This window comes from Hyperolius riggenbachi, chromosome 11, assembly GCF_040937935.1.
Source record: "Hyperolius riggenbachi isolate aHypRig1 chromosome 11, aHypRig1.pri, whole genome shotgun sequence".
NCBI classification, from domain to species: Eukaryota; Metazoa; Chordata; class Amphibia; order Anura; family Hyperoliidae; genus Hyperolius; species Hyperolius riggenbachi.
This window is the reverse complement of record NC_090656.1, coordinates 77212242-77231459: the sequence shown is the minus strand read 5'-3', so window position 1 is coordinate 77231459 and position 19218 is coordinate 77212242. Positions and strand designations below refer to the sequence as shown.

The following is a 19218-nucleotide window of genomic DNA, read 5'->3' as shown; positions in this document are numbered from 1 at the left end:
CAGGCCAGAAGCTTGGCTATGCTGGCTGGCTGTTACTGCCACGGCCCGGGGGTCATTTGCTGGCAATTTCCTCTTGTGCTCAAACATCTCAGAGACAGACAACTCAACCGTAGCGCTGCACACCGAAGGGCTGTTGGTTGTTGTGTTTGATGAACACTGGGAGACCTCAAGAGCACTAGTCCGGAAAGTGACAGTGTCAGCATCGTCTGATGTTTGTGAATGTTGTGAACCACGCAATGGCTGGGCTACTGCTGCTGCTGAGGCGGGTCTGGTGGTGAGTCTGGTGAACCCAAGGGAGGCAGTGTTGCTGGTGGTACCCTGTCCTGCCGCGTTTGCCCACAGAGTGGGATGTTTGGATAGAATGTGGCGGCTCATGCTGGTGGTGGAGAGGTTTTTAATACTTTTCCCCCTGCTCAGGCGGGTCTTGCACACCTTGCAAATCGCCATGGTAACATCCTCAGTGCAGTCTTCAAAGAAAGCCCAGACTTTAACTGGCTGAGGACTCGGACCTCGTGCGTGATGTGCTGGTGCTGCTTAACCCACTGCTGGACGCTTGAGAGGTCATCCAAGTAATTATCTGGTCCTGTTCTTTTGGATCTGTGAGGGTTGTTGTCCTGGACAACATGGGCAGTATTGAGTGGGTTTTCTTGGGTGCTCCCCTGTGGCCTGTACGTGAACCGTCAGGGGAAACACCTCTTCCCTTGCCCCTCCCTCTTTCACCGGATTTCTTCCTCATTTCACTTATCCTTAAAGTACACGCTGACTGGCAGCAGTACAGTGGCAGTACAGAAATGCTATACAGTGGTGGGTGAGCGGTGTACCACTATTGTCAGCAGTGACACAGAGCACAATGCTATACAGTGGCGGGTGAGCGGTGTACTACTGTTCCCAGCAGACACAGAGTGGAAGTAAACACAATGCTATATAGTGTGGCTGAGCCGTGTACACAGAGTGGCATTAAACACAATGCTATATAGTCTGCTATATAGTCACCCCGAACAGGGTGATGTTCTGCAGAACCCGAACAGTGGCAAACACTGTTCGCCCAACACTACTGGGAGGGAACGCAGATTTTAGTACCTAAACACACGATACAACATGTTTTCCGGGGTCGGACTCTGAGGCACATACAGATGGTCCCGATCATCATCCTCATCATACAACTCTTCTCCTGAGTCTGACCCACCCACCACCTCTGCCACCCCAACATCCCCAGACACAGACCCCTCATCGTCCTCAACATTAACTTGGGATGCTGGCCTGAGCCAGACCTCCTCCTCCACATCAGGCCCCATCATCTCCTCAATGGCAGCCCTCATTAATCGCTCTGGCGACGGACTGATGGACACAACGTTCTCCTCCGGGGAGGGCTGCTGCTGACCACTGGCTGCTGGGGTGGATGTTATAGCTTGCGTGGGGCGTTGGCTGTTGCTGTTGTTGGGAGTGCTGCTCACAGCGGAGGTCTCTGGGGAACTCATGTTGAGCTCATATAGTGGTTGACGGTGAGTGGAGTATTACTGATCCCAGCAATATACACACTGACTGGCAGAGTACGCAATGCTATATAGTGTGGCTGAGCGGTGTACACAGAGTGGCAGTAAACACAATGCTATATAGTCTGGCTGAGCGAGCGGTGTACTACTGTTCCCAGCAGAATCAGAGTGGCAGTAAACAATGGTATATAGTCTGGCTGAGCGGTGTACACAGAGTGTCAGTAAACAATGGTATATAGTCTGGCTGAGCGAGCGGTGTACTACTGTTCCCAGCAGAATCAGAGTGGCAGTAAACAATGGTATATAGTCTGGCTGAGCGGTGTACACAGAGTGTCAGTAAACAATGGTATATAGTCTGGCTGAGCGGTGTACACACAATGCTATATAGTCTGCTATATAGTGTCAGTAAACAATGGTATATAGTCTGGCTGAGCGAGCGGTGTACTACTGTTCCCAGCAGAATCAGAGTGGCAGTAAACAATGGTATATAGTCTGGCTGAGCGGTGTACACAGAGTGTCAGTAAACAATGGTATATAGTCTGGCTGAGCGGTGTACACAGAGTGTCAGTAAACAATGGTATATAGTCTGGCTGAGCGGTGTACACAGAGTGGCAGTAAACACAATGCTATATACTCTGGCTGAGCGAGCGGTGTACTACTGTTCCCAGCAGACACAGAACAGTAAACAGAATGCTATATAGTGTGGCTGAGCGAGCGGTGTACCACTATTCCCAGCAGACACAGAACAGTAAACAGAATGCTATATAGTGTGGCTGAGCGAGCGGTGTACCACTATTCCCAGCAGACACAGAACAGTAAACAGAATGCTATATAGTGTGGCTGAGCGAGCGGTGTACCACTATTCCCAGCAGACACAGAACAGTGAACAGAATGCTATATAGTGTGGCTGAGCGAGCGGTGTACCACTATTCCCAGCAGACACAGAACAGTGAACAGAATGCTATATAGTGTGGCTGAGCGAGCGGTGTACCACTATTCCCAGCAGACACAGAACAGTGAACAGAATGCTATATAGTGTGGATGAGCGAGCGGTGTACCACTATTCCCAGCAGACACAGAACAGTGAACAGAATGCTATATAGTGTGGCTGAGCGAGCGGTGTACCACTATTCCCAGCAGACACAGAACAGTGAACAGAATGCTATATAGTGTGGCTGAGCGAGCGGTGTACCACTATTCCCAGCAGACACAGAACAGTAAACAGAATGCTATATAGTGTGGCTGAGCGAGCGGTGTACCACTATTCCCAGCAGACACAGAACAGTAAACAGAATGCTATATAGTGTGGCTGAGCGAGCGGTGTACCACTATTCCAAGCAGACACAGAACAGTGAACAGAATGCTATATAGTGTGGCTGAGCGAGCGGTGTACCACTATTCCCAGCAGACACAGAGTGGCAGTAAACAGAATGCTATATAGTGTGGCTGAGCGAGGTACACAGAGTGGCAGTAAACAGAATGCTATATAGTGTGGCTGAGCAAGCGGTGTACTACTATTCCCAGCAGACACAGAGTGGCAGTAAACAGAATGCTATATAGTGTGGCTGAGCGAGGTACACAGAGTGGCAGTAAACAGAATGCTATATAGTGTGGCTGAGCAAGCGGTGTACTACTGTTCCCAGCAGTTACACAATGACAGGGGGGACCCTGGCTAGCGTGGCTGGAGCGCGAACTACCCTGCCTGCCTACCCAAAGCTAAACCCACAGACAAATGGCGGAGATATGACGTGGTTCGGGTATTTATTTACCCGAACCACGTGACAGTTCGGCCAATCAGAGCGCGTTCGGGTCCGAACCACGTGACCCGTTCGGCCAATCACAGCGCTAGCCGAACGTTCGGGGAACGTTCGGCCATGCGCTCTTAGTTCGGCCATATGGCCGAACGGTTTGGCCGAGCACCGTCAGGTGTTCGGCCGAACTCGAACATCACCCGAACAGGGTGATGTTCTGCAGAACCCGAACAGTGGCGAACACTGTTCGCCCAACACTAATCTGGAGTTCAAAATGGCAGATTATAGTGACAAAAGCAGGGCTGTGGAGTCGGAGTGGGAGTCGGAGCAATTTTTGTACCAAATCCACAGCCCTGGTAAGTATTAGACTGAGGAGTCAGAGTCAAGGAGTCGGAGTAATTTTGGTTACCTGGAGTTGGAGCTTTCATAAACTGAGGAGTCGGGAGTTGGATGATTTTTGTACCGACTCCACAGCCCTGGACAAGGCTGGAGGCACACTGGAAGGACACAGAGGCAGGTCATTGTATACAGAACATGCCTCTGTGTCCTAATATCATTTGACAAACCCACCTCAGGTTCTCTTTAAAGGGAATAAAACACGAGAAAGAAAATGTAAATTGCACTACACGATACACTATACCTCACAAGTGTTGTGAATAACACCAAAAGCTCACACCCAGAAAACTGTGTCATAATATTGCCGAGTCATTTGAAGTTTCTTATCTGCTTTTGGCAACAAGAAAAGAGCGTCTTCCTTCAAGATTTTCAACAAACTCTGTGACCTAAGCACGGCATTCCCGCTTTGTCCGTGCATGTACTCCATCTGACACCAATCCAAACAATGCACATTGTAACCGCAATTAAGCCAATAACGCAAAGCTTAAACCACTCCCATCCTTCTTTCACCATAGTGTCTTTTGTTAGCTTCACATTCCAGGGAGGCTGTTGAGACTATGCAAGGCTGGGCTGGAATTACAGCCTTCAACCCATCACCTGTCACCAGATACAAATGGAGCCTCATTCTCTGAAGCGGCTGCCCGGATGGATTGTCTCTTCCTGACACTGGAAACGGAACATATGTTCTAAAGAGCGTCTGGGTCAGGAGCCAAATGCGTTGCACAGGCCTTCCTGTAAGGGGAAATTCCACTTTTGTTTAAAAAAGAAAGAAACTGAATACATCCAGTTCGGTGCCACATATTGCAAATATTAATGGCAAACATTACTTCAGCTTGACTACTTTATTTTTATGTGCATATAAAACACAGATAGGTAGGAATGTGAAAGTTTGCCGACACTCAATGGATAAGGCCAGGTGTTAAAATGGAGTAAAAGGCTCGTGTCCTGTGGAACCAAATACTCATGCGGCAAGGTGGCAATAACATAAGTATAATAAGGAACGAATGAGCCAGCGGCGCATGGATTTCTGGTATTATGCAGCTGAACGCCAGATGGTGGTGGTGGTGGTGGTGCACGGAGTTCCGCTACATGGGAGCCAAACTCCACATAGCTGTGAAAGTGTTTTAGTGGGACCAGGGATTTGACTATCAAATAGCCAAACCCCTGATATTGGGAGAGCTCAAGCTCTGGATGTTGGTGGGGGTAAGTGATGGGGCGCCAAAGGTCCGGCTATTATGTAGCATAAAGACACAGAACATTTATATTGTGCTTTTCTCCAAGCAGACTCAAAGTGCTAGAGCTACAGCCACTAGGGTGCGCTCAGCAGGCAGTGGCAGTGTTAGGGAGTCGTGTCCAAGGTCTCCTTACTGAATAGGCGCTGGCTTAATAAACAAGAAGAGCAGAGATTGGAACCCTGGTCTCCTGTGTCAGAGGCAGAGCCACTATTCAGCCACTGCTGGAAGATTTATCAGGTATTCTGTGCTGTATGTGTCTACGAGGCCTTTATTTAAAGAGGTAACTAAAGGAACGGATTGCTTGATTAACAGATTTCAAATGAATAAGGTAATATTAGGGAACAAAAGATTGGCTGGATTCTGTACGGATGAACTTCTTCATCTTTGGTAAACAGCAGGAGCTGTCAAAAATGCCTTAAAGTGTATAGCATCCAAGATTATCTGCAGAACTGCCTCCCCCTACTCTTATGTCTCTTCCACCCCCATCCCCTATATGGCAAAGAGTGCATATTATTCTATTTGGCAAGGTCAACAATATCTTTTACCCCATAATCTAGACCTGTTACTTGAGGCTGGAATTTCTACACTGATGTACACAACTACAACAGAAGTGTCTAGCAGACTGCAGGATACCCCCTCATCTCCTACTGTGTGATATAAGGTGCTCCCAAACCTGCTGTGTCAGCCCGCCTGTCTAGCCATTGCTAGGTGGATTAGGGGAGGATAAAAAGCCGACTATATTATGGGTAGTTAGGGTCAGACACCGCAGCACAGAACTGATGCACAGCAACACAGAATAATTGCAGGATCTCATTCAAATCACATTACATTTCATTATAAGCCAGTTATGTGGGATCTTTTCTGCAACTAAACACAGACTTTAAATTCAGGCTATGATCACAGAGACTTTGCAGGGGCAGAAAAGGCTGTTCTCGTTTATCTTTCAAAGTGGATTACAAGCGTTTTAAACTAAATAACTTACAGATATAGTTTGGAAAATCATTTTAATGCATTCTAGATTACTACCTACAGACAGACATGGAACGAGCATTCAAGCAACTAACACACTTTGCTTATTGATTAAAGTGGACCTGAACTCTTGCACAGGACAGAAAACAGAGAGGAGTGCTCCCTGTGTGTATTTAGAGAGTTTAGCCGGTCTACTTCCTCCTCATCTGTGACTAATCAAAACTGTAACCAGCCTCTGGCAACAACATTATGTGGAATAAACTCCAAAAGGTAACCAATGCATTACAGGGAATAAAAACAGTTGAAGCACTGAATGGTGTTGCCACTAACAACCACACTTTTGAATCTATAGGCTTTCCTGAGCACTTCATGCTGCAGCCTGGCAAATCCAGTTTGTACAAGTCCCGAAATAACAAGTAAAATAGCCAGCTGGAGACAGACCCCTGCAGCACTATAAAAGGGAACAGAGAAGACAAGAGACTTCTTATAATTTACCACTACCATGTTAACTTTCCCATAACCTCCTAAGCCTGAAAAACAAATAGAGAACAAAAAAAAACAACGCACAAGCTCAAAAACCTTTGACGTCTGTTAGATCCACTCTTCAGATCCTGTGAAGCATGATACACAAAGCCAAACGCCAGCCTGTGCGTGCAAAACGGCTACATGTGAAGTATTCCACAGATTTACGGAGCATGGGCCAAAAACATTAAAGGTGCTCGATGTTTTTTTGTTTTTTTTGCTTGTTGTTGTTTAGTTATAAGGGGAAGAGGGAGGACTGACAATGGGGATCTCACATATGAAGAGAAATGGGATGTGATGGGGGGAGGGCAGCTGGATTGGTGAAACTGATGAGTATAGGTCTATAGGAGCAGACTGGTAACGTGCTTTCCTCTCTCGCTGGCTCTGTACAGAGTGCAGCCGATCAGAGCCTCTGGAAGTTTGTGGAATGTGTTGGGCTCAGCAGTCCTGTGCTGACACCTAATTCACGCCTTCCCTGCCTCCACCCTCTGTGAATGCACCAGGCCACAACATGTTGACACAACTGCTCTGATGAACACACAAAAAAAAGCTCCATCATCACAAAACAAGCTACACACCTACCATGCTTTTATTGGTCGCGCACAGACACAGAGTCTCCCATACAATCAACCGGATAGATAAAACATCACAAAAAGCGGCAAACAAACTTTCAGGGAAAATAAAAACATACACAAAAACATGCACAAAGAGTTTTCAAAAGCTGTAAACATAGTCTGCAGCTGGATTGGGCTTTTTGTCATTAAGAAGTTGGCCAATGTAAATGCAGGAAAAAAAAATCCCACTTCCATTCAAATGCCAGGACTGACTGTGAGGAATGAGTGGAAAGTCTTCTGTGGGCACAGCAGGCCTGGGTGATTTGCAGAGCGAACACCACATAAAAGGTGGCAGTGGAGCTATTCAGAGGTAAAGCTACACTGTGGCCAACGCATCTCTATAAATACTACGGCTGGCAATTTTTTTGTGTTAAAAAGGCAAATTGACAGTTGATATTTTTTTTTTATTAAGTTGTAAAGAAATAGTTAACTGTTACAGCTCAAAACTGACTAAAAGAAAAAAAAAAACGGCATAATTTCTCAACCAAGGCAACAGCATTCTGTTTAGAGTGCAAAGTGCCTACAACTTCCCATTTTTCAGAATGGGTAATTTAGTTGTACAGAACAGAAGAACTTGCTACTCACCATTCATCTGGTCTGATCCAATGAGTGGCACGCAGCTATGACATACCGACTGGATCTAGCACTATCTGTAGGGAACCCAGTGGGATGGCTGTGCATAAAACAAGGCAAGCATGCATGTCTAGGGTGAGGCGCATTGGGCAGCTGCTAGCTTTAAATTCATTTAAATAAAATGCCAACTGCCTAGTTGTAATGATGATGATGTAATGATGATCATTTAGCTTTGGTAACAAGTATAAAGCCAATAACAACACCTAATCTACATATTCATTCTGGGTTAGTCATTTAAAAAGTATTAAAGGTGGCTAATTAACACAAACCGCAAAGCCAAAAGCAGGTCAAGACTCCTTCCATATTTCATTCAGGTCAGGTTCTTTTTATACATGGCAATGCTTAAAGGGAATGTCCGAGGTGTTTAAAAAACAAAAACCTACTTACCTTGGGCTTCCTCCAGCCCCTGGCAGCAGTACTGAGTTGCGGCGAGGGTAAAGGACGGCTGCCAGGGACTGGAGGAAGCCCCAGGTAAGCAGATTTTTTATTTTTAATGATTCCGGACCTTCCCTTTAAGGCTCGTACGCATGTCCAACAAAGTGCAAGACCAACCCGAGGACATGTCCAAACACATGACAACCCATTGACACAACCTGTCTTTCAAACACGGCCAAAACTAAAAACGACCAACTTATTTACATACAGCACACACACAAGCAGAGCGACAGATTGCATGATATGTGCGCGTTAAAAATAAGTACAAGTCGCTCAAATGACTTGTACACACATGGCCAACTACTCAATATCAGCCCAACAGTCGCGTGAGTTGAATCATGCAAATCGCCTGTTATCAGTCACTTGTCTAGTCGTTTGCCACGCATACATCCGCCCCAACAAACCAAGTTGGGACAATAGTTGGGCAGAATAGTTGCAGATCTGTATGAGCCTTTGCAGAGAAGCATGTGATCAGTTTAGTCAGCTGATAGATTTGTAAGGCCCGGTTCACATTAGCGTTCGCTATCCGGATTTTCCGGATCTGATCCGGACCGCATACTGTACAAACGGAACGTACGTTCCGCATAGCAATGTAAAGTCTATGCGGACGTTCACACGTGTCCGTTCCGTACAGTACGGAGCCGGATCGGATCCGGACTCCGGACTCTTTTCCAACATGTGCTATTTTTTGGGTCCGGATCTCCGGCCCACGCACCCGGACCTGAGCCTGACAGCACCATCAGGAACACAGAAACCAATGGGGAACAGAAGGCACAGAACACACTGCCTACAAAAACCTGACGTTCTACCCCACTTCCTATGCGTATGCAAGCGGCCATTTCGGATGGGGACACATGGGCCAAGCATGTCTGGAGTGGAGCAGCAGTGACAGACGTGCTGGAGCAGTTTGGCAGAATGTCGGAGGTGGAGGTGAGGCCTACAGCGGAGGAACCTGATTCTACACGTGCACCAGGTGCACCTTCTGCTGACCCCAACATTTTTTTTTTTAAATTTCGCTATTTTTGCCCACGGATCCGGATGGCAGCCTGATGCATGCCTGATACAAACGGACCGGATCCAGATCGGAACCGTACGGTTTTGATCAGGATCAGGTCAGGATCCGATCAAGATCCGGTCCGTTTATTTGCCAAAACGCAAGTGTGAACGGGGCCTAATGCTGGGAATACACGTTAAGTTTTTACTTTAGATAGATGGGTTCGATAGATAAATTCCAACCTGTCGGATCTGGTCGATTCTACTTTCGTTTCGATTCTCCTCATTCAAGTGAATGTAATTGATAATAAAAGATAAGGAATCGAGAGGGGAATCGAGCAGTAAATCGAGAGTAGAATCTATCGAAAGCGAAAACGACGGCAAAAACGCATTGTGTATTCCTGGCATTAGACTGATTTGCTGGTCATGATCATGTGTTAAACCAGGAAGTCATCACAGCAAATCAGGACCTTACAAATCTATCAGCTGATCAAACTGATCACATGCTTTTCTTCATGAGTTCTCCTGGGCAGGGCCACCCCTACTGATGAAATGAAGAATTTGTTTTTCTTTTCAACAACAGTGGAGAGTCAGATTTCAAGAAAACCTCTGATGAATTAATCCATTCCCACCAATAACTAGATGTAGGGTAGTGATACATTAATTAGGTCTGTCAGCCCTGGATCAAACATAAAACACAAATCTATGGACAACCAATTCTAAACAGCATCATCACATAGAAGATCTCCATTTAGAGGCCCTAAAACCGTAAGCTTTTCTCACCAGTGCTATATTCAGCACATGGCAAACACATGAAAAAGTACTAAAAATGATGTCAAACTCTCTGCAAAACCTTGTGCCATATACAACAATGAGGTTGTTGATGACACTTAAACTAAAATAAGTTGCAGGATTATAAAGGAACTACTATTTCAAAGAGGAAGTTCTGCAAGCTTGTCCATAGCTGCAAAGCACTTCTGCACACCCAATGTTCAGGCAGGTTATAACGTTTGCCCCCCGTGAGCCTGGAAGAGCAGGAAAACCCCGGAAAAATTCAGAGGCCCAACTCTGCATCACAATGGTCTCTATTCACAATGAGTTACCACATGTTGTAACAAAGTGCCAGAAAATTACGACTGAAGTATGACCATGTCAAAAAAAATTAAAAAAAAAGGGTATGGTTTCATCCTTTATTACCAATTTTGTATCCCCCTGTAAGTATCTGGTGCTAGTATTTTTCACTTCACATCCCATTACATGTAGTCTAAAGCCTTTTGAGCTGTGTCTGCTTTAGAAGTTTTCCACTGAAAAAAATATTTTCCGCACTACTTAGGGCCCGTTTCCGAATCTGCATGCAGGAAACGCATAGACAACACAAGTGGATGGGCCTGTTTCCCCATGCGGGGTCTGCATGGTAGACCCTGCAGAATTCGCATACTGCACACCGCTATGCGAATTTGGCATGCGTATTTTACAGCGATTTCGCATAGAAAGTAATGTTAAATCACACAGGCAGTGACATGGTTAAAATCGCATCAATACTAACCTATGCGAAATCGCGGTAAAATGCGCATGCGGAATCGCACCCGCATGCAATTTTGTCAGCGGGGAATCAGCGGCGATACCACACAAGTGGAAATGGGCCCTAACTACTGTTTAACAACTTTTTAAGCTATTACTGCTTTGTTACCGACCTTTGTTTGCACTTGGGAAAAAAATTGGGGGGGGGGGGGGGGACGGGACAGTAACTACCTCTGTCAGTAATTTTTCGTAAAAAAAACTTTACTCCACATTTATTGTTAAAGTAGGCCAATGTCTCTGCATCTCCACAACAAAGCTGTTACTTTACCAACCCACAAATCCAGAGAATTTATTGAGATTAGCTTTTGGTGTGTCCGACAGCTAGTGATGCATAGCATACCTGTAACTAATTTCTTAGGACAGATCTACCTTGTTTCTGGGAATCCAAAATCACTGCAGCTACCTTGCTTATCATTAGTCTGGCATAAAATGAGAAAACAAAATTCTATAAAAATGTACAAGGAATATTTAGCAGCCACATACCAACAATAGGATGATGGACCCTTCCTATGCAGGTATGTTTTTGTTCCCTATCTCATGTCACCTGGACCCTGCCTATGCAGATCTGTTTTTGTTCCCCATCTCATGTTGCCTACCTCTTATGTGAACCTACACCATGAAGTTCTGCTACATCATCCGAACACAAGTCGTATCTCTCCCATGTCACCTTTCTTACGTTTAAGCACTTCCCTATTAGTTTCAAACTTCCAAACGGCCCCGTTTTCCTTAAACCCTCCCCTATAGAAAAAGTGGTTGTGTCTCAGGTAAACACACTTCATTTCTGCAATCTCAGGTAACTGCAACCACTTTTACCTCATGTCAACTCACATTGGTTCCAGGGCTATTATCCACCTCTCTTATGTTCTCCAACACATTCCACTTCTACATTAACTACTAGCATTTTCTCCAACGTCCTACCTTACATAAGACTTCCCAGAACTCCTGTCACCACCCACATCATGTGATTTCTTTACGTTCAGGCTACACACCCCAATCTCTTCAATGAATTCTCTCAGTGCAGAATGCATTCCAGATCTTTCAATCTGTGCTTCCTTTCCCCTGGGAAATAGAGCCCAGATCTCCTATTTATACTGCCGTTGCTCATTCAAGCTTCCAATATCCTTCTGCATGCATCCGGTCTGGCCTATGGAAGCCCATGGTCTCCTCTCAGACTACTACTACCAACCATGTAGAGCTCTGAAATTCCCTGTCTGTAAATAAACGTAAAGGCCCCAGTCTTCCCTCTACAATCACTGTACAAACCCTTGACCTCCTGTCTATATATCCCTAGTAAAACCAGTAGCAGTCACCAGTCTCACTCTATGCTATATCCAGTATGTGGAGGCACCCTGGCATTCCAATCTGTGGTTCCCCAAGCCAGCATTCACAAGCCCTCAATATCTCAGTATTTCTCCTGCCCAAGATAAAACGCATAGAAGCCACGATTTTGTGTCTGTAATGATAGCCATACACTGGTTGATTATAGAAAGATCAACTGACCTATCAATTCTTAGAATTGATTCAAAATAAATGAATCTATTGACCATAAATCCAAACTTGATCTCCTCTGTGTATTCCGTCTGTCCAGTCAGTTGCAGGCCAGACCACCTCTGTGTATTTCCCCTATCCAGTCAGTTGCAGGCCAGACCACCTCTGTGTATTTCCCCTATCCAGTCAGTTGCAGGCCTGACCTCCTCTGTGTATTTCCCCTGTCCAGTCAGTACCATCCCCACACTCTTCTCTGTATTTTCCATGTCCAGCCACCATCAGCTTCTATCTGTATTTAATCTCTTTAACCAGTCTGTGGCAAACCCCCTATCAACTTTTTGTATCTTCTCTCTTCAGTAGCAGCCTATAATTTCCTCCATATTTACCCTCTCCAGTCCCTGGCAACTATTAAATCTCTGTATTCCCTCTCTGCAGCCCCCAAACTACTCTTTGTATTCTGACTCTCTAGCAAGTAGGAGCACCCCAATCTTCTTTCTGTAATCACCATGTACAGCTTATGTTGCAGACTCTCTGTATTTACCCCTGTCCAGCCAGTAGCAGCCCCCAATGTATTCTCTGCAATCCCCCTTTTCCAGCCATAAGAGCCCTAATCCTCTCTACAACCCTTGTTCCCCTCTCTGTAAATCTATTGTCCAGCAAGTAGCAACCCCTTGATGTCTCTGTATTGTCCTTGTCCACCCCATACCAGCCCCCTTCCTTTTTGTATTCTCACTGTCCAGCCTGTAGCAGCCTCGAATTGTCTCTCTGCTTTGCCCGTCTAGTCAGTAATTGTCCTTGATCTCTTTGTATTACCTGTAATAACCTGTCTTCTCTCTCTGTTCTATCCCCTCCAGACAGTACCACATCCATGATCTCTTTTCTGTATTCTCCCTACCAGACAGTTCCAAGGCCCCTGATCCAAACAGTACCAAGGCCCCCGATCTCCTCTCTGTATTCCCGTCTATACAGTACAACGGACCACGATCTGCTCTCTGTATTCCCCCCTATCCAAACAGAACCATGGTCCATGATCTCCTCTCTGTATTCCCCCTAGCCAGACAGTACCAAGGCCCTTTATCTCCTCTCTGTATTTTTCCTATCTAAACCGTGCCATGGACCCAGATCTCTCTGTATTCCCCCGTCCATACAGTAAAACTGATCCCGATCTCCTCTCTATATTCCCCCTATCCAGACAGTACCATGGCCCCTAATCTCCTCTCTGTATCTCCCAATCCAGGCAGTACCAAAGCCCCATATCTCCTCTCTGTATACCTCCTTATCCAAACAGTACCACAACCCCATATCTCCTCTCTGTATACCTCCTTATCCAGACAGTACCACAGCCCCATATCTCCTCTCTGTATACCTGCTATCCAGACAGTACCAAAGCCCCATATCTCATCTCTGTATACCCCCTATCCAGACAGTACCAAAGCCCCATATCTCCTCTCTGTATACCTCCTTATCCAGACAGTACCACAGCCCGATATCTCCTCTCTGTATACCTCCTTATCCAGACAGTACCACAGCCCCATATCTCCTCTCTGTATACCTCCTATCCAGACTTTACCAAAGCCCCATATCTCCTCTCTGTATACCTCCTTCTGCAGACAGTACCACAGCCCCATATCTCCTCTCTGTATACCTCCTATCCAGACAGTACCAAAGCCCCATATCTCCTCTCTGTATACCTCCTATCCAGACAGTACCACAGCCCCATATTTCCTCTCTGTATACCTCCTTATTCAGACAGTACCAAAGCCCCATATCTCCTCTCTGTATATCTCCTTATCCAGACAGTACCACAGCCCCATATCTCCTCTCTGTATACCTCCTTATCCAGACAGTACCACAGCTCCATATCTCCTCTCTGTATATCTCCTATCCAGACAGTGCCAAAGCCCCCAATTTCCTCTCTGTATTCCTCCTATCCAGACTTTACCAAAGCCCCATATCTCCTCTCTGTATACCTCCTTATGCAGACAGTACCACAGCCCCATATCTCCTCTCTGTATACCTCCTATCCAGACAGTACCAAAGCCCCATATCTCCTCTCTGTATACCTCCTATCCAGACAGTACCAAAGCCCCATATCTCCTCTCTGTATACCTCCTATCCAGACAGTACCACAGCCCCATATTTCCTCTCTGTATACCTCCTTATTCAGACAGTACCAAAGCCCCATATCTCCTCTCTGTATATCTCCTTATCCAGACAGTACCACAGCCCCATATCTCCTCTCTGTATACCTCCTTATCCAGACAGTACCACAGCTCCATATCTCCTCTCTGTATATCTCCTATCCAGACAGTGCCAAAGCCCCCAATTTCCTCTCTGTATTCCTACTAGCCAGACAGTACCGTGGCCCATGATCTCTCTGTATCACGCCTATCCAGGCAGTACCGTAGCCCCTGATATCTTCGCTGTATTCCCCCTAGCCAGACAGTAGCAGTACTTGATCTCCTCTCTGTAATCCCGTATAGTGTCAACCCACAATCTCTTTTCTGTATTACCTGTCCAGTCAACCATAGTTTCTTTACTGTAGTACTTTATAACTCCTCTCTCTGTGTTACCCCTATCCAGACAGAGGCAGACCAGATTAGATCTCTGTATAGTGATGTCTATCCAACAGCAACCTCCGATCCCTAATATATGTGTCCCTCTATCTCCAGCTTGTAGCAACCTCCTATCTACTGTCTTTATACCCCTCTCTGGCCCAGAGCAGATCCTGATCTCCTCTCTGTATTCCCTCTCTGTCCAGCCAGTAGCAGATCTGATCTCCTCTCTGTATTCCCTCTCTGTCCAGCCAGTAGCAGATCTGATCTCCTCTCTGTATTCCCTCACTGTCCAGCCAGTAGCAGATCTGATCTCCTCTCTGTACCCTCTCACTGTCCAGCCAGTAGCAGATCCGATCTCCTCTCTGTATTCCCTCTGGATATCAAAATAAATCAGAAAATCTATCAGAAACCTTATGGGACCTGATCAATTCGACCTGACGTAAATTGCATGGTGTGTATCAGGCATAGGAGTCTGCGCTCCCCTCTCTATATATATCTCCGCTGTAAGCAGCCCCCGGTCTCCCGTGTGGTGGGCGGCTCACCTTCATAGAGCAGCAGGAGGTGCAGCGTGCAGGGCTGTGCCGGACATGTCAGGCAGCGCGCGGGGCCCCTCTGCATGCTCAGCTCGCGCCGGCCGCTGCCATCTTGTCCCGGCCCTGAGCTCCGTGCTGTCCTCCCGCCTCCTCTGTGCGCCCCGGGCGGCTCGGGGGCCTGTCCTGCAGCTTCTGGCTTCTTAGTACGACGCAGGGTGAGCCATGCTCGTCCTCTCAGCGCGGGCTCCTCGGCTTGCTCGGTCCCGCCGTGCACACACCGCCGCCGCCCGCTCCTCTCCTCCTCCTAACATGTCGCTCGGGCAGCCTGAGGGAAACCAGGCAGCGCCAGCCGATCCCAGAGCACGTCCTGCCAAGCGACGCCACCTGGCGTCCGCAGCAAGAAACGTTACCCTGGCAACCCATGAGCGCTTGTTTACATCGGTGACGTCATTGGCGTTAACCCTCTGCCTGGAGGACCGCGGTGCTGTGTTACAATTGCGCACAGGGCAAAACAGATGCGTTGTCTGGGAGATACGTGAGCCACCGGCTGGGGAGGGTGGATGCTCCGCAATGTGAATGCACTTTTCTTCTTTATTTCCCTTCAGGTACATTAATGTATGTAAAATAAATATATATATATATATATATATATATATATATATATATATATATATATATATATATATATATATATATATATACATATATACACACACACACACAAATTCTCCAATAACAACTGCCTCAGCCAATAATATGTGTGTAATATGTAGGTCCCTCCCAACCGCTGACCTGAAAGTGATCCACCAGCAGGGATGGGCTCACGACTAATCACAAGTCCGTAAGGACTCAAATTTGTAATTAAAATGAGCCTTAATTTAATTACCACAGCTGTGCTGCTGGATGATAAGGGGTTATTTAAGGGGTTATTTACAAATAATGCCGCAAGCCTGACTGCTCTCCAAATAGCTTGCACGCGTCCTATTGGACATGTTGCAAACCTCACCATGGCGCACTTCCTCCTTCCGGCTTGAAGGGGAGGAAGTGCGTGTAGTGAGGTTTGCAACGCGGCCAATAGGATGCGTGTAAGCTATTTGGAGTGCAGTCAGGACAGCGGAATTGTGGGTAAATAACCCTATACCATACAGCTGCAGCAATTAAGGCTCCTTTTAATTACAAATTTGAGTCCTTACAGACTCGTGATTAGTTGTGAGCCCATCCCTGTCCGCCAGCAGATTAACTTTGGCGAGCGATGGCTGATACCTTTTGAGCCACTACCGCTAGACCCGTCTGCGCTGTGCCTCCGCCCACATTGCAACAGAATATTATGTCAGTTGTATAGCTGACTCCAGTGTCAGACTGGGGGGAGGAAAAGCTGAGGAAACCCACCTGTTGACCAAGCAGCAGAAACCATGTGTTATCGCTCCCAATAGAAGCCTTTAGCAAGTCTTTACTGTGAGCAGCAACACCTGATTACTGCTGCATGGCCAGCAAGTGGAATTCCTATTCTGGAGCAAGTGGAATTCTCTATGGGGTTCAGGTCAGGAGAGTTGGCAGGCCAATTAAGCACAGTAAAACCATGGTCAGTAAACCATTTACCAGTGGTTTTGGCACTGTGAGCAGGTGCCAGGTCGTGCTGAAAAATAATATCTTCATCTCCATAAAGCTTTTCAGCAGATGGAAGCATGAACCCACTTTTGAACCAGAAACAGCAGCAGAAGCGCCTGACCTGGGCTACAGAGAAGCAGCACTGGACTGTTGCTCAGTGGTCCAAAGTACTTTTTTCGGATGAAAGCAACTTTTACATGTCATTCGGAAATCAAGGTGCCAGAGTCTGGAGGAAGACTGGGGAGAGGGAAATGCCAAAATGCCTGAAGTCCAGTGTCAAGTACCCACAGTCAGTGATGGTCTGGGGTGCCATGTCAGCTGCTGGTGTTGGTCCACTGTGTTTTATCAAGGGCAGGGTCAATGCAGCTGGCTATCAGGAGATTTTGGAGCACTTCATGCTTCCATCTGCTGAAAAGCTTTATGGAGATGAAGATTTCATTTTTCAGCATGACCTGGCACCTGCTCACAGTGCCAAAACCACTGGTAAATGGTTTACTGACCATGGTATTGCTGTGCTCAATTGGCCTGCCAACTCTCCTGACCTGAACCCCATAGAGAATCTGTGGGATATTGTGAAGAGAAAGTTGAGAGACACAAGACCCAACACTCTGGATGAGCTAAAGGCCACTATCGAAGCATCCTGGGCCTCCATAACACCTGAGCAGTGCCACAGGCTGATTGCCTCCATGCCATGTCGCATTGAAGCAGTCATTTCTGCAAAAGGATTCCCGACCAAGTATTGAATGCATAACTGAACATAATTATTTGAAGGTTGACTTTTTTTGTTTTAAAAACACTTTTCTTTTATTGGTCGAATGAAATATGCTAATTTTTTGAGATAGGAAATTTGGGTTTTCATGAGCTGTATGCCAAAATCATCAATATTAAAACAATAAAAGGCTTGAACTACTTCAGTTGTGTGTATTTGAATCTAAAATATATGAAAGTCTAATGTTTATCAGTACATTACAGAAAATAATGAACTTTATCACAATATGCTAATTTTTTGAGAAGATCCTGTAATACCTGTGTACAGTGAGATCCCAAGTATCCGACACAGATGGAGATTGCCTGATGCCAGATCTGTGTGCTTGCCAATTTCTTGAAAAGTTACCTGGTGTGTCTAGTTCACCCCTCACCCCTGTACTGTCCCCTGGTGTCTACTGCCCTCCGCCCCTATGCAGTTCCTTGGTGTCTACTATTCTCCCCTCCCTCTCCAGTATAGCCTACCTAGTGCTGTTTAGTGGCCCCCTCTCTCCCCGATGTAGTTTCACTTGTGTTTAGTGGCCCCCCTCCCTCTCCAATATAGCTTTCCTGGTGGTGTTTAGTGCCCCCCCCCCCCCAATATAGCTTTCCTGGTACTCTTTAGTGGACTCCTAACCCACCCCCCTTCCCCTATCCTCCCATAAAGCTTCCCTGGTTGTATTTAGTGCCCCCCCCCCCTCCCTACCCAACATAGGGGGTGTTTAGTGCTCGTAGTGCTAGTATATTCGTAGCTGTAGCAGTGCTTCGCTCCCCTAACTATGTGCATCCTCCTCTCACTATTCACCTCTGACTCTATTGCCCAGCATCTCAATCTCCTCATGTTGTGTGACATAGCATGAGATGCCAGGCAATAGAGTGAGTGGTGAGAGGAGGACACACATCGTTGGAGCCTGGAGGAGGTGAAAGAAGCACTGCTACTGCTGTGCCTATATTTTGCTGCATATACTGGGCTGGGGAAGCACAGGACAGGGGGCATACGTCGGGACAAAAGGGGGGGCACAGGACCATATCTTTCAACCCTGGACAGTCCTGGGAAAATTGGGATGGCAAATATAAAAAGGGGTGTTCGGCACTAGATGCTTCACCGGCAGACCCCTTGGGGGTTAGTGAACTGCTCACTGTGCCTGCGGATTGCAATCAAGCATGTAAAAAGGTAGAGAAGGAGATCCGGGCACCAGATGAGTTGCAAAAACTTCCACTGCTTCATTTCATCCCCATAGCAGACAGGTACAAACACATAAGCAAAGGCCTGACAGCTGTTTCACAATCATCCGCTTGCCTCCTCAGAGAGAAATCGGGAAGATTAGGAGGTATGTACCTGAAGCAAACATTGGCTTAAAAATGGATACCTCAGTAGTGGAAGCCTCTGGATTGTCCTGAGACTTTCCCGATCCTTTTACAGCCCACATACACAAACATTTCATGGTCCTGGGTATGCACAGGCCTTACTCACACATGGCCAGTACGGAAATGTGGGTCCTCCTGGGCAGCAATGAAGAAGAGGACCTAGGAAACCTCTGGACCATCCAGAGGCTTTCCACTTCTGAGGTAAGCATGCAGTTTTTAAAGGACAACTGAAGTGAGACGTATATGGAGGCTGCCATATTTATTACCTTTAAACAATACCAGTTGCCTGGCTGTCCT

At 46.5% G+C, this 19218-nt stretch overlaps 1 protein-coding gene across 2 annotated transcripts in view; it reads right to left on the bottom strand.

Moving 5' to 3' along the window:
• Positions 1–15581, bottom strand: part of HIPK3 (homeodomain interacting protein kinase 3) — a 185513-nt gene extending 169932 nt beyond the window's left edge. For both annotated transcript variants that reach the window (XM_068260243.1, XM_068260244.1), the window contains exon 1: positions 15211–15581. In XM_068260243.1, the coding sequence (XP_068116344.1) occupies positions 15211–15286 (76 nt within the window). In that variant the 5' untranslated portion in view covers positions 15287–15581. The remainder of the gene's footprint in view (positions 1–15210) is intronic.
• Between the last annotated feature and the right edge of the window lie 3637 nt (positions 15582–19218).